The 16,014-nt window shown below is 42.5% G+C and overlaps 1 protein-coding gene across 1 annotated transcript; it reads right to left on the bottom strand.

The window, feature by feature from the left end:
• Positions 1 to 11,166: 11,166 nt before the first annotated feature.
• Positions 11,167 to 15,545, bottom strand: LOC124133036. Its single transcript, XM_046497222.2, has 3 exons — positions 15,258 to 15,545; positions 13,390 to 13,537; positions 11,167 to 12,685 (listed from the first exon to the last, which is right to left on the bottom strand). The coding sequence occupies exons 1-3, from the start codon at positions 15,504 to 15,506 to the stop codon at positions 11,220 to 11,222; spliced, it is 1,863 nt and encodes a 620-aa protein (XP_046353178.2). The 5' UTR covers positions 15,507 to 15,545; the 3' UTR covers positions 11,167 to 11,219.
• Positions 15,546 to 16,014: the final 469 nt, after the last annotated feature.

Raw genomic sequence — 16,014 nt, 5'->3', positions numbered from 1 at the left:
AGGATTTGGTCCAAGAACGTGTCCAACAGTCTGTCCGGATGGTTTGGTTGAACCGACCAACACATACCTGTTCATTGTTGCCCGTTTGAAAATTCCACAATCTATCAAAGTCTGTTATTGTAGAAATAGAACGGAGGTGTACATCCCCATCACTCCTGTGATACACCTGCCAAGCATTTGGACATGGATCCAAGTCCTGCCATGCCGGCCTCTGCTGTTTGTTACCACTGCGGTGACAAGCAAGAGAACATTGACTGCAGGAACTGCATTGATAACCACATGGCCTCTTCTAAATCCTGTCCTGTGTGGCATGTGAATTACAGATAATTAAATTCAATATTAACCAAATCTCTCATACCATGAAACTTATAGGGTTGTATGTTTTACTGCAACCACCTCTACCATTTCATACTCTGCTGCATGCAGTCTCTCGTCCTCCGCCACCGCCTCTATCGAATGGCAGACTGATTTGGCATGGGTAAGTCTGTTCAATTTCTTGCCCCTGCTTTACTACAAAAATAAGATGCTACACCTTCACCTGTGACACCTCCAAAACCAAAAACTGTTATGAGATTCGAGTCTTAGACTTCTAAATCAGCAAAAAAATAACAGGAACAGATATTGTTTATCTTTCAAAGAAAGAAATTCGTTAAAACAAAATCAGCAAAAAATATGTCAAGATATGGCTGAAATATTGCCGATGTGACCATAAATCTTAACTCACTCACTCACGCACTCCTCACGTTCGCGTGACATATTTCCTGTGGAAGCACCACCATGAATCCACAAAACATAACAATGGAATTGCAGAGGTCTAAAGAAGATTTTAATAAAGTACAACTTTTAATTCAAGATCTTTAACCGTCAGCTTTTTGTCTCCAAGAAACGTCCTCAGAGAACACAGATCATAATCACACATAATCAATAGCCCTGTTCACTAATCTTCAAACTGTTGCTGTCTGTGTTACATTATGTTCATTGTATCTTCCACCTTCCTCAACTGTCCGCCATACAGGTCTTCAGACTTTGTATGATCAGCTCCCGAACACTGTATCATCAGGGGTGATTTAAACGGTACTGATACACTAGCAAGGGAAAAGTCCCTGAAGACTTTATCTCAAACAATGATCTATGCATCTTCAATGATGGATCTAAAACTGCATCCTACCCCTGGCACATACTCTGCCCTTGACATTTCACTTACAGATTCAAATATTTTAAACGAATTTGAATGTTCCGTCAATGATGGCCTTTGTGGAAGTGACCATTTTCCAACACTACTTACAATCTATATTGTAACACCTGACAATTTCAGTAATGTTTCATACACAACTATTTTCAGATCAATTAAATACCACTGGAGACGATATTATTCCTAAGTCCTCTTCAAACAGTCAGACACGTAAACCATGGTTTGATAATGATTGTAAAAAAAGCTAGTTAACCTGAATAATGTTAAAATCACGAGCGCCAAAGTGAGAGGTACATGGCCCATTTAAATAAAATAAACGCAAATCCAGGAGGAACTAGGTATCTAAAATCAATTCCTGCATACACATGTGAATCATGTGGAACATGATTTAAAAGATTAAGGGCAATGGGTCAAAATCTGGAGTTCACATCTCAAAGATGATAAGACGCTATTTACAACTAAATCTGAAATTGCACACTTGGTGAAACTTCGGCAAATCATTCCTCCTCTTCAAGTTATAACTCTTAATTTCAGAGGTTTCAAAATACAACAGGAAAATAAAAAAAGTAAATTGTAACTCTGATAATGGTGAGAACTACAATGAAGCACTTTCACTCACACAGAATTATCAAGTGAGTGAGTGAGTTGGGTTTAACGCCGCTTTTAACAGTATTCCAGTTATATCACGGCGTGCCAGCTTAATGTGGGAGGAAAGCCCGAAGTGATGCAGGTCTCAGACGTTTACCACTTCGGTGAAACCCACGAGCACGGGTATGGTGCTGACAAACCTAGAAACATAATCGGGGCGAACCGGGATTCGAACCCACAATCATAGGTTTCTGGCGTGCCCAAGGGATGCAACTCTGCACAGCGAATCGCGGCGCCTTAGACGACTGGGCCACCCGTGCCCCCCAGAATTATCAAGGCAACATTTCATGCCGAAAGATAGAAGACTCGTTTCGATGACCGTATGCTGTGCAACTAATTCAAATAATGTGCAAACTCTGATTTCGTCTGCTCTAAGTTTGGGGTGCGATATTAAATTCATGTTTTATGTTAACTATGCCATCTCTATGTAGTTCGAATTCCTGTTCAATGTCAAGGAGACACCAGACCATTCTGGTATTATTTAAACAAATAAATGATGAGGATACTGCACACACTGCGTTTAAATGCATAATCTTCCATTGTCAATTTCAGTCGCACCGGGTATGAAAGATGTAGTGGTAAATAGGACAACACAAACCGTCGTTTGAAAGGGACAGCATGCCACCTTTAAATGTGTAGGGTATCTGTTATTCACACTGGACATGGCAGAATAACTGAAAAGACAAGGCAATGATAAGGTAGACAAGGTAACATAACAGATATCACTTGTTCTGACCTTGGAAAATACGTTTGCAGTGCTAGCAGCTCATTAGGTACAACTTCGGTCGAAGAGCATCATGCTTTTGTTAAAGCTAAACCATGAACAGTGTATAATTAATCACTATAACTAGTCAGAGATGCTTTGCTAACTTTCATTGTGAATGTACAAAACCAGGAACTACCTGTATTCCCCTCAATAAATTTCCGTGGCAAGATATGAGACATTGTTACTTAAACGTATTTGTCTCAAATAAATAGCATTAGAAATTCTGCATGTCTCATTGGTTATGGCATGGGGTATATAGTTGTCGCAGTGCGAACTGTCACAATATGACGCTACCATGCGATTACAAATTAAAATTATACCATAATTTATCTGGATTTCGACAGCATTTTGACTTTTATTATTTCAGCTGAGCCATGGAAGATAGAAGCAAAGACCGGCGAAATATCAGTTATCGAGGACGGACAATCACATTCAGCCTCTGGCTTCTTCTCAGTCTGTGCCTACCCGGCACCTCCATTTAGCACATGGTATTTCAGTCGCGGAGTATTGAAGAAGGAAATTACAGGAAGTCCGAAGTAAAACCTGATTCTTTCGAATGGGACATCGAACATCTATCAGTACAGTTTCATTATCAATGAAAGCTGGGATGAAGAGTTTGAAGACAGTCAAAGAATGATTGATATTACCCTTAATATACTGAACAGCATTGAAAACGCACCACCATGAAAATGGATGTATTTTTATCCGGGCTTAAGTCATATGAAAATAGAAAAGTGAATGAGTAAAATACGACGTTCTGGACGAAGCATGAAGAAGAACAGCTCGTCAAAACACATTCCTAATTTGTTTGTGAGCGACATCGCCAAAACGCAACAAATGCGTGCACATAATGGAAAACGAGTTTTGTTTCACGGGAAGCATGCAGAATAGGGCTATATAAGACAGACTTTTAAAAGCAACATCACTTGTTGCTGCAGACGTAAAGGGTACTGACACAAGAAATGCAAGGAATAACAACAGAGGAACGTGAACGTGCCTTGGGCATGCTTCAAGTTGGTACGTCAAGTAGAGTCTTTGCACAACGGTTTCAATGCCATCATTCAACAGTCCTCAGGCTACTGAGCAGATACCAGCAGACAAGAACCACCAGAGATCGACCACGTCTGGGCCAACACACAGCACGTGTTTCAACACAGTACCTAGCGAACAATAATGTGCCTCTGCTTCCATGGCCAGCCCTGTCACCCGATCTATCGCCAATTGAACATCTATGGGATTACCTGGGTCAACGCCTCTCACGTCGTCAGCAATTACAGAACCTAAGAGAACTTGAACTTGAAGTGGAATGCCCCAGAACACTATTCGCAGACTTATTCGATCAATGAGAAGACGTTGGATAGCCTGTGTTGCTGCCAATGGCGGACATACCAGATATTGACTTTTCATTTTACCCTATGTGTCTTCCTTACACTGATGACGTAAATGTAATTACTGTGTGGTATTCCTGTTTCCTTTGTCGTCTTTCTTAATAATCCGTCTTTGTCTGTTCTAATTAAAATCGTTCATTGCTCAAGTTGTTTTTGTAATATTTCAAGATTTATTGCTGGTGCATTTTCAATGCTGTTCGTTTTATATTCCTTCGACAAGGTAACGTCTATTCCCACACACTATTTGCATTCGAATTTCGAGGGATATGTAGGTATAAGCCACTAGCGTATCACTGGTGAAGGGTAATGAGCTGTGTTGTCTTACCTTTATATCAGAGAGGGGCGGTCGGGTAGCCTAGCGGTTAAAGCGTTCGCTCGTCACGCCGAAGACCCGGGTTCGATTCCCGACATGGGTACAATGTGTGAAGCCCATTTATGGTGTCACCCGCCGTGATATTGCTGGAATATTGTTAAAAGCTCACTCACTCACTTTATATCAGAGATGTCTTTATGTTTCATTCTCGCCAGTTGAAGGAAGCTGTATGGAGTGATAATACACAGCAACAAGAACAACAAATTATTTTTTCTTTTTTTTTATCACTTCTCGGGTGTTGGTGCCGTGTTATTAGCCAGCATTGCCTGGTGCACCTGTGTTGCTGGTCTACTTGGAGTTGCAATTACTGCTGCTGTAGTCGCATACGACTCAAAGGTAAGCAAACAAAAGTCAAATGCAGTAGTACTTGTGAAGTATATGCCTAGTTAACGTTCTAAAACGCATGTTATTAATCTTGCCACCAACGCTACAATATCCATATATGCTATGATTATGTGAAATATTGCTATCCCTGTAACAATATACTTAAATGCATCAACTAACGTCATAATGTGTCTTTTTTTGGACAGAGTGATTCAGGTTTTGTAATTTGAGTTCCGAAATAGACATAACTATAGATGTGCATATAAATAAAGAATATGTATATCTGAGGCCAGGGTCATGTCAAGTAATAATCATTAAATATTTATCCAGTGGATCACAATTATCTGTCAAGTAATAACATGGTTCTATTTTCTCAAAATCCTCTAGATACAAGAGAAATATCCCTCTGATGCTTATACCAATGATGACGAATATGTTGCCATAGATGAGCCAGCCCTCTCTGACAACTGTGTCAGTAACAGGGGACAGTCTGTTGAAGGTTACTTCCACGCCATACCTAATCCTTCAGTAGATACAGTTGCGACAGACCTATCAGTCAGTAAAGACAGAGAAACACACGGCGCGGAGGTAATATGTATCTGACATACATGTACCTTATCCTTCAGTAGATACAGTTGCGACAGACCTATCAGTCAGTAAAGACAGAGAAACACACGGCGCGGAGGTAATATGTATCTGAAATACCTTATCCTTCAGTAGATACAGTTGCGACAGACCTATCAGTCAGTAAAGATAGAGAAACACACGGCGTGGAGGTAATATGTATCTGACATACCTTATCCTTCAGTAGATACAGTTGCGACAGACCTATCAGTCAGTAAAGATAGAGAAACATACGGCGTGGAGGTACTATGTATCTGACATACCTTATCCTTCAGTAGATACAGTTGCGACAGACCTATCAGTCAGTAAAGACAGAGAAACACACGGCGCGGAGGTAATATGTATCTGACATACATGTACCTTATCCTTCAGTAGATACAGTTGCGACAGACCTATCAGTCAGTAAAGACAGAGAAACACACGGCGTGGAGGTACTATGTATCTGACATACCTTATCCTTCTCTAGATACAGTTGCGACAGACCTATCAGTCAGTAAAGATAAAGAAACATACGGCGTGGAGGTGATATGTATCTGACATACCTTATCCTTCAGTAGATACAGTTGCGACAGACCTATCAGTCAGTAAAGACAGAGAAACATACGGCGTGGAGGTACTATGTATCTGACATACCTTATCCTTCTCTAGATACAGTTGCGACAGACCTATCAGTCAGTAAAGATAGAGAAACATACGGCGTGGAGGTACTATGTATCTGACATACCTTATCCTTCAGTAGATACAGTTGCGACAGACCTATCAGTCAGTAAAGACAGAGAAACACACGGCGTGGAGGTAATATGTATCTGACATACATGTACCTTATCCTTCAGTAGATACAGTTGCGACAGACCTATCAGTCAGTAAAGACAGAGAAACACACGGCGCGGAGGTAATATGTATCTGACATACCTTATCCTTCAGTAGATACAGTTGCGACAGACCTATCAGTCAGTAAAGATAGAGAAACATACGGCGTGGAGGTACTATGTATCTGACATACCTTATCCTTCAGTAGATACAGTTGCGACAGACCTATCAGTCAGTAAAGACAGAGAAACACACGGCGCGGAGGTAATATGTATTTGACATACATGTACCTTATCCTTCAGTAGATACAGTTGCGACAGACCTATCAGTCAGTAAAGATAGAGAAACATACGGCGTGGAGGTAATATGTATCTGACATACCTTTTCCTTCAGTAGATACAATTGCGACAGACCTATCAGTCAGTAAAGATAGAGAAACATACGGCGTGGAGGTACTATGTATCTGACATACCTTATCCTTCAGTAGATACAGTTGCGACAGACCTATCAGTCAGTAAAGACAGAGAAACACACGGCGCGGAGGTAATATGTATCTGACATACATGTACCTTATCCTTCAGTAGATACAGTTGCGACAGACCTATCAGTCAGTAAAGACAGAGAAACACACGGCGTGGAGGTACTATGTATCTGACATACCTTATCCTTCAGTAGATACAGTTGCGACAGACCTATCAGTCAGTAAAGACAGAGAAACATACGGCGTGGAGGTACTATGTATCTGACATACCTTATCCTTCAGTAGATACAGTTGCGACAGACCTATCAGTCAGTAAAGACAGAGAAACACACGGCGCGGAGGTAATATGTATCTGACATGCATGTACCTTATCCTTCAGTAGATACAGTTGCGACAGACCTATCAGTCAGTAAAGACAGAGAAACACACGGCGTGGAGGTACTATGTATCTGACATACCTTATCCTTCAGTAGATACAGTTGCGACAGACCTATCAGTCAGTAAAGATAGAGAAACATACGGCGTGGAGGTAATATGTATCTGACATACCTTATCCTTCAGTAGATACAGTTGCGACAGACCTATCAATCAGTAAAGATAGAGAAACATACGGCGTGGAGGTACTATGTATCTGACATACCTTATCCTTCTCTAGATACAGTTGCGACAGACCTATCAGTCAGTAAAGATAGAGAAACATACGGCGTGGAGGTAATATGTATCTGACATACATGTACCTTATCCTTCAGTAGATACAGTTGCGTCAGACCTATCAGTCTGTACAGATAGAGAAACACACGGCGTGGAGGTAATATGTATCTGACATACCTTATCCTTCAGTAGAACAAGAACAAGTGACATTGCATCTGGGGCAGTGGTTGACCTTCATGATACTTTGAGTCATATGCATGATATATAACTGGAGGGGACTGAGATACTGAAGAAATAACACCCTTTGTAGAGAATTGGGTATCAATTCAAGGATATGAACATGTGGCGAAGGACGTTGGTGGAAACACAGACGTCCAGGGCCAATACAATAACGACTCTACCCTGGCCAACAATGAGCCCAGATTTGAACCCCCTTGAACATATGTGGGATATTCTGGGGCGGCGCATACAGGCACGAGATCCTTCTGTACAATAATACAATATTTACGCCAACTGGATGCAGCATTGCATCGAGCGGTCAGTTTGTTGTAGACGTGTGTGGGTACATGGTGGTGTGTGTGTGCGTGCGTGCGTGCGTGCGTGCGTGCGTGAGTGAATATATGCAGATGCGTGCGTGATAACATGAGGTTCAACATGAGGTGTGTGTGCGTGTGTGTGTATGTAACGCATAAAGTCTTTGAATACCGGTGTGTGTGTTAGAGAGATTATAACTGTGCGTAGATGTACATTTCCCGTTTCTCTCAAACAAACGCTTACACACATAAGTCTTACTGCAGCAGCTTTATGAAACAATCTATTGAATTCTGTACATTGAAAAAATATCGTACCTATCTTGAAACAGAGTTGTTTCCCCTTGCCTGTGCGCGCTGATGATATATAACAAAAACAACGGGTTAAATGTCGACATATGAGTAACGTCCACGTCACAATGAAACGCAAAAAATAAAACGGAACAAATCATTCTTAATGCGCAAGAATATTACATGGAGTCAGAGTCATGGATCTTTCCGGAATCCCCACCCCATCCATAGACTGGGAAAAATCAAACCTGCCTGATGCGTGACGGCGTTTTAAACAGCACGTGCAACTGATATGCGACGGACCGTTAGTGGAAAAGACGGTTTAATCTAAGTGCTCGTACCTCCTACATGTACTTTCAGTGGGAGTAAAAGGTAGATAGATATGTTTACATTACATGGCCTGGCAGTTCTGATGATGACAAAAAGTTACTTCAAACTTACTACACTCGCCACGCAGCATACGTCCAGCCAAAGTTGAATCCTGTTTTCGCAAGGTACAAATTCAATAACGAATTTAAGGGGGTCATCTCACTTGGATCAGTTTGTGACTAGATTAAAGCTGCTCCGTACAGATTGTGCATTTAATGCATCTGATAAAATGGCGAGGGACCGCATAATGTTCGGTACATCATCTACTCAAATCGAGTGGATGCATCCAGGTGTGGTCTAGGTGCCGCTCTCTTACAGGACGGGAAGCCTGTCACTTATGCATCTGTCATTGACCACCACAGAGGTCAATTATTCACAGATTGAAAAAGAAAGGTTTGCTATCCTTTTCGGCTGTAAGCATTTCCATCAGTATGTTTAAGGTCGGCATGTGAAAGTCGAGTACGATCATCAACCTCTCATATCATGAAGAAGCCTCTTGTTGTCGCCCCTGCTCGGTTACAGTGTATGGTAGTGCAGCTACAAAAGGACTTCACGGTTGAACACACGCCTCGGAAGGAAATAGTATTATAAACCTACTGGCTGTTTGTGTAACGCGATATGGAGTTTTTGAAATTGTGGTAACACCTCGTAAGAGGTATTACAACGATTGCAACACCTCGCAGGAGGTATTACAACGATTGTAACACTTCGCAGGAGGGCTTACAAACATTGTAAACCCTTGATAGAACAAAAACTACGAACAGCCTACGAGACGCACGTGCAGATTTCGTGCCATTGCGAGAGGCACGTGCAGATTTCGCACCGTTGCGAAACCAACGTGCTGAGGTCACCGGTTTCACTGAACCGAGTTCACGACTGCAGGCGATATTTCATCTCCGATACAGATGATACATTTGAGAATTTTTTATTACAGTTATTTAATTGTCTATGCGATGAGTCGGTTTAGAAGTTGGACAAACCATGTCTCCTCGAGATTACTAGAGATTGTATGCCCCCTCGGGACGTTCCCTCATTTGAGGGTTTACAATCTCTAGTTATCCCTCGGCGACATGGTGTCTCCTACACGTAGCTGATACACTTTCACACAGTGATGTCTGTGCCTGATACCTTCCCGCACCTGTCAGATGGTATGGACGCTCATAGCCAATGTTCCTGTCAGTGACAAGAAGATGGAGGATATTGGAATAGCCACAGAAGCTGGCCCTCAGTTCTCCTTGCTCCATCAAAGTATCAAAGATGGTTGGCATGAACATACAAAGCAATGTCCAGGGACGATACTTGAATTCTGGAACTTCAGGGACCAGATTGCCTTCATGGATGGTATCATACCATAGGGTCAGACAATTGTCATGCCCATGTCCCTGCGGACAAGTATGATTGACAAAATCCACACTGGATACATGAGTGTTGAAACGCGTCTCCGACATTTTGTTTTGGCCCAAGATGTCCTGTACTCAAGTGTTCTGTGTACCTAGAGAGATGTTACTCTAATCCCAAGGAACCCCGCCACGTATCCCTTGACATTCCCAGTCGTCCTTGGCAGACTGTAGCCACAGACCTGTTTTTGTGTGACAACCATGATTTTGTGGTCGTTGTCGATTATTACAGCAGGTACCAAAAGCACCACTGTTATCAATGCATAATCCGAAGTATGTATCATGTTATTTAGATGTAGTGAATACAGTCACTAGTTTGCCAAGTTCAAACTTTGTTGTCAACAGGACGCATTGGTATATTGCTGACTGCGGCGTTAAACAGTATTCACTCACTCGATCAATAATCAAGAGTTGACATCGGTATCACACTCTTATCGATCGTTTCAGTAGATGTACGGATACGAGTACAAACTTTAGAGGTGGCAATCGAGTCATAGCCAGAGGCTAGATGCCCCACAGTAACATGTGATCCAATTGCATCACAATGCAATTCTATTTTGCACCCGACATTAGTCTTATTTTTAATCTCGATGTTGTAGTGATTGTATTATCTGGCAATGCAAGGACTTATGGGTAAACATATCAGTGATGTTCACTTCAGTATACCCTGCCTTTTAGGGTTAACCAGTTCATTTAACGAGCACATGTGAGTGAGTGAGTGTGTTTAGATTTAAAGTCACATCGGCAATATTTCAGCCATATCGTGACTAAATCAAGTTGTACAGTAATAATACATAAATATAGACTATAAAATCGGTCAGTAAAAACACTAGATTATCACAGGTATAGATTTAAAACTAGTATGTAACCATACATTTTGACTATCCAGAACAATACATTATAAAAAAAGGCTAGAGATCACCAGCAACCAAAGAAGGGACCATGGGACTTAGGGTACATCTGCTTCCTGCATGGTACCCAAGCAGGATTTACATCATCCCTCTGGTGATTGTTAGAACGTTTAAGCCAAAACATTTAAAAACAACAAGTATTCTACGATTAAAACCATGGAAAATGAAACAAGTGAATGAAGTGGGAAACGAGTTAAAACCTACATAAACTAATCAATAGTAATCACAAAGTAGAGAACAGTGTCATATCACCGCAACTTCTGCTTTATGAAACATTATCAGGGCCAATTAGAAATTCGAACCCACAATATCATATTTACTGTGAGCCCAAGTGAGGCAACTCTGCACAGCGAAATGTTGCGAATTCTATGACTGGATCACTCGTACCCCATAAAGCTACAACCAGCATTGTAGAGTGCATTGTATTCTTTATTTACGCGAATGTCCATATACCGACTGTCTTATCAGAGAGTTCCGGCGACCACAGCGACACTTGACATCCGCCCTCCTGATTGGGCAAAGTGGAACTTAGCCTCGTTCTGGTTCTGTTTTAGGAACGAGGCCGGAACTAGATATTGCATCGTCATCCATATGGTGTCGTGATTACCGTTGTTTTGCCGATGTAGGAAGTAAAATGAGTTGAGGGAATTGCCGTTAAGCTGCACCGATGTTGGTTTTGGATTGCCAGTCTTATCACTGAGGCTGATGCAGACTCGCAGATACGCGTACTGGATATTGCTCACATGGCCAAGATTGATGTTGGTGGTGACAACGTTGGTGTGTATTGGTTTTGCAACATCTTGTCCGTAGTGGACAGTTTCCGTAATCGTCTTGCTGTGAGCAAAGTTGAAGGCAGATTGGAATTTAAGATAGCAGCTTGCCTCAGTCGGCAGGGTGACGACTCCGTTGTTGAGGTGGACGCTTGATTCCTTGTCCCGTACTGTAACCTTCTGGGAGTTCAAGTGGACACAGGACATCACTGCCGTAGACGGATTCATCCATCCGTGATCAAACTGGACCTTGACCTGGGTCGGGTGCGTGTCAAAGTTATGCAGAAGAAGTACAACCCTCTTTGAAGTTGGATCCACTAAAGCATGCGATGCCACGAGTCTCTCAGCTCCATGGAATTGACTGTCTGTTCGCAGATACGTCATGCGATTTGAAAGCACCTGCCAGAAATGAAACGCATCGGCTGTGGTTCTCTCGTGGTTGTTGTGGTCCAAGAGACTGTAATCAATGCTGGCTTGCCCCAAACTTTCTTGATGCCCGACAAGGAACGCCACAGCTCTGTCGACCACTCCACGATGATTCAGCATGGTAAACATTTCTGCATTGTGCAGGTACACATAGCCATAATCTATCAGTGGGTTAGGCTTCTGCATATTCACACCCGAGGTCGAAGCCAAACCATAGGCTGAAATGATGATGGGAATCTCCTTACCTATTTTCGAATGGGCATAGCTTTCAATTAGATCTATTAGCCCTACAAAGCGGGCTTCATTAGGACCCTCGAAGTAGTGGGATTCTCCTGCGATGTGCAAATTACAGAAAGGGTGGAACGAGATGAAGTCGAGGTGTTTGACAGCCATGTCCAAAAACTCCTTGAGATTTTCCCAAACCTTGAAATCGTGTTTGTCCACACCTGAAATACCACCGGAATATGCAGGACCTCCAACTTTAACATGAGGTAAAGTTGCCTTGACTTTCGCATTGACGGACTTGTGGTAGTCAGTAATCTGTGTCCAGTTAACGTTGTATTTCCACATAGAGTCGACTTCGTTGACAGGTTCAAAGTATGGCGGTGTGTCACCCTTGCTTCCATCATGGACGGCCTTCAGCAACATGGCAGCCATATCAGCAGCGGCATCCACGTTGTTAGGGAAGTGGCCTTTGTGTTGAGATGTGTCCATCCAGTGTGGCCAGGCATCGGCTAGGGGAGACATATAGATGTATTTAACTCCGGTCGATTTATATTTACTCTGATATATTCTTGACTGTGTGTTATAGTCTTATCTCGAGATCAGGCCATTGGTTCTGGTCTAAGGTGAACCTCTCCTGCATAAACATCACAGTCACATCTCGACTACTAGAAAACGATTGCTTGTTTTACATTCACATTTAGTCTTGTTATTTGAAACATATCTACAAAATATAAAATCCATATGGAGCCCAGACCAATACTAAGGCTATGTAGACTTGCCAAATCTTTCTTGATTCGAGTCTGTTCATTGTTCTCTAGGGTCTACAAGAAAGGCACGATTAGGTATCTTAAAAGACTGTTACGCATTATGATATTTCATTTCGGCAGTTCAGGGATCTTCTTGTGTTCATGTTTGGTATTTCTGTTACATAGTTACGATGTCTTTGAAGCAAATGCAGTCTTTGCATTGTTAAAAGAGTGAGTGAGTGAGTATGGTTTTACGCCGCTTTTAGCAATATTCCAGCAATATCACAGTGGGGGACACCAGAAATGGGCTTCACACATTGTACCCATGTCGGGAATCGAACCCGGGTCTTCAGCGTGAAGAGCGAACGCTTTAACCACTAGGCTACCCGACCGCCCCCATTGTTAAAAGATGTGTGGCAATAACACCTAGACTTTCAAAATGTCATCAAGCTAGAAACAGATCTGACCTCTAAGATCCATCATGATTCCCTTCCCCGGGGTACGTCCGTATCCATCTCTGTTGGCAGAATACTTGGCAGCTATGTTCTGCTGGAAGTTCGTATTCCGGAAGTAAGTTGGATTAGCATAACCCTTCCTGTGAGGATCTTCTGGTGCCTGTACACAGTGGCATGATCAAGACAGAGTTGTTAATCATAGGGATGCTAGAGAGAGTATGTTGTACATCGAGGGTAGTTAACGTTAGTGTGTTGTACACCGAGGTGTGCTGACGTTAGTGTGTTGTCCATCAAGGTGTGCTGACGTGAGTACGTTGTACATCGAGGTGTGCTGACGTTAGTGTGTTGTACACTGAGATGTGCTACCGTGAGTGCGTTTTTCATCGGGGTGTGCTGACGTTAGTGCGTTGTACATCAAAGTGTGCTGGCGTGAGTACGTTGTACATCGAGGTGTGCTGACGCTAGCGTCTTGTACACTTAGATGTGCTACCGTGAGTGTGTTTCCATCACGGTGTGCTACCGTGAGTGTGTTGTACATCGTGGTGTGCCGACGTTAATGTGTTGTACACTTAGATGTGCTACCGTGAGTGCGTTGTACATGGGGGTGTGCTGACGTTAGTGTCTTGTCCATCAAGGTGTGCTGACGTGAGTGTGTTGTACATCGGGGTGTGCTGACGTTAGTGTGTTGTACACTGAGATGTGCTGCCGTGAGTGTGTTGTCCATCAAGGTGTGCTGGCGAAAGTGTGTTGTACATCGGGGTGTGCTGAGGGTAGTGTGTTGTACACTGAGATGTGTTTCCGTGAGTGTGTTGTCCATCAAGGTGTGCTGGCGAGAGTGTGTTGTACATCGGGGTGTGCTGAGGTTAGTGTGTTGTACACTGAGATGTGCTACCGTGAGTGTGTTGTCCATCAAGGTGTGCTGGCGTGAGTGCGTTGTACACCGAGATGTGCTGACGTGATTGTTGAACATCGTGGTGTGCTGACGTCAGTGTGTTGTACATCAGAGTGTGCTGACGTTAGTGTGTTTTACATGGAGATGCGCTGACGTCAGTGTGTTGCACACTGAGATGATATACGTGGATGTGTTTGTGTTGTGGCCAAATATCATCTGTTTATTGTATCAATAATATGGGGGCTATAAAGGCATACATGCAGCAGATTTTGTTCCAGATTCACTACTATGATTTGACATATTTGCAGTGATTTATTATCTTTACTCGTCATAATTTATTTTCTTATCTTCACTGTCCATGACCCTGGCTAGTCGCCATTTTGTTGAAGACGAGCAAACAATAGCTTTTCGTAAACGTTAACTTGTTGCATGCATTAATAAAAGGGTTCAAGGGATATTACGAGTTTAACATTTGTATCAACCCTCGACCTACTCATCTTCATCCAGCTTATCTTACCTTGTAGGGGGCACGGGTGGCCCAGACGCTGTGCAGAGTTGCGTCCCTTGGGCACGCCAGAAACCTATGATTGTTCTTTCGAATGCCGGTTCGCCCCGATTATGTTTCTAGGTTTGTCAGCACCATACCCCTGCTCGTGGGTTTCACCGAAGTGGTAAACGTCTGAATCCTGCATCACTTCGGGCTTTCCTCCCACATTAAGCTGACACGCCGTGATTTAACTGGAACACTGTTAAAAGCGGCGTTAAACCCAACTCACTCACTTACTATCTCACCTTGTACGACCCAGTTATGATTCAGGTAGATATAAAACGTCAACGCCAGAGAATAACCAGTCTCGATTGCCCCACGAAACATATCTCATGGTAATAAAAGGTGAACATCATATTAATGGACAGGTGTTAGCGAAAAAGGTAAGCATATCCCTCCCTACCGGCAACAAAGCAGTTAATATATGACCACACCATCTACCTTCTCAAAGGCTCCAATATCTCCTTTGTTCCAGCGGCCAGCCCTGGCACCAGTTTTCTCCACGTACTGGATGATATCTGAATTATCCAACCCCATCTTGCTGTTCCAGCGATCAGGATCAAACATCTTCCGTCCTCCTTTGAGGACGAAATCCGGAAAGATTGTCACTTTGTATTGACCAGTGACTAGGCACAACATGTTAACTATGACTGCCACACATAGCGACATCTTGCTTGTTGAGAACGACATTGTTTGCAGGAATGTGGGATTGACGGCAGTTGTCCTGTTATATCAGGTGAGGAACGCAGGCGGGTCAAGGTTTATCTGACTCGAAGTTGGCTCGTTTTGAGTGTCGACATGACATGCCGTTTGTACATTGCACTATATATGTTCATGTTCAACTATTTAATCTCTCTCTCCCTCTCTCTCTCTCTCTCTCACTCTCTCTCTCAAACTGCTCTAAGCATAAACCATCAAGAAATTATCTGAAATAAAATAAAAACAAAATAAAACAAGAAAGTGTGTTGACTGTTAAATACACTTTAAATCATAAATGGAAGAACTGCAACAGTAAGCAGATGTAAAAGGGAAGTGTGTACGAAATTCATTAATTGGTATTTTTAGATAATTTGAATCCCTTATCATTAAGATGTCCATCATAAGCAAATGCTTATAAATCAGAGTTAAAAATCAACTAATGGCATACATGATGACGGCTTTGCCGAATTGGAGACAGCAGTATTTTTCAAAGTAGCCG

The sequence above is a fragment of the Haliotis rufescens genome, unplaced genomic scaffold (genome assembly GCF_023055435.1).
Source record: "Haliotis rufescens isolate VD_foot unplaced genomic scaffold, xgHalRufe1.0.p SCAF_18, whole genome shotgun sequence".
Lineage (NCBI taxonomy): Eukaryota > Metazoa > Mollusca > Gastropoda > Lepetellida > Haliotidae > Haliotis > Haliotis rufescens.
The sequence above is the reverse complement of the archived record's forward strand: the minus strand, read 5'-3'. Positions and strand labels throughout refer to the sequence as shown.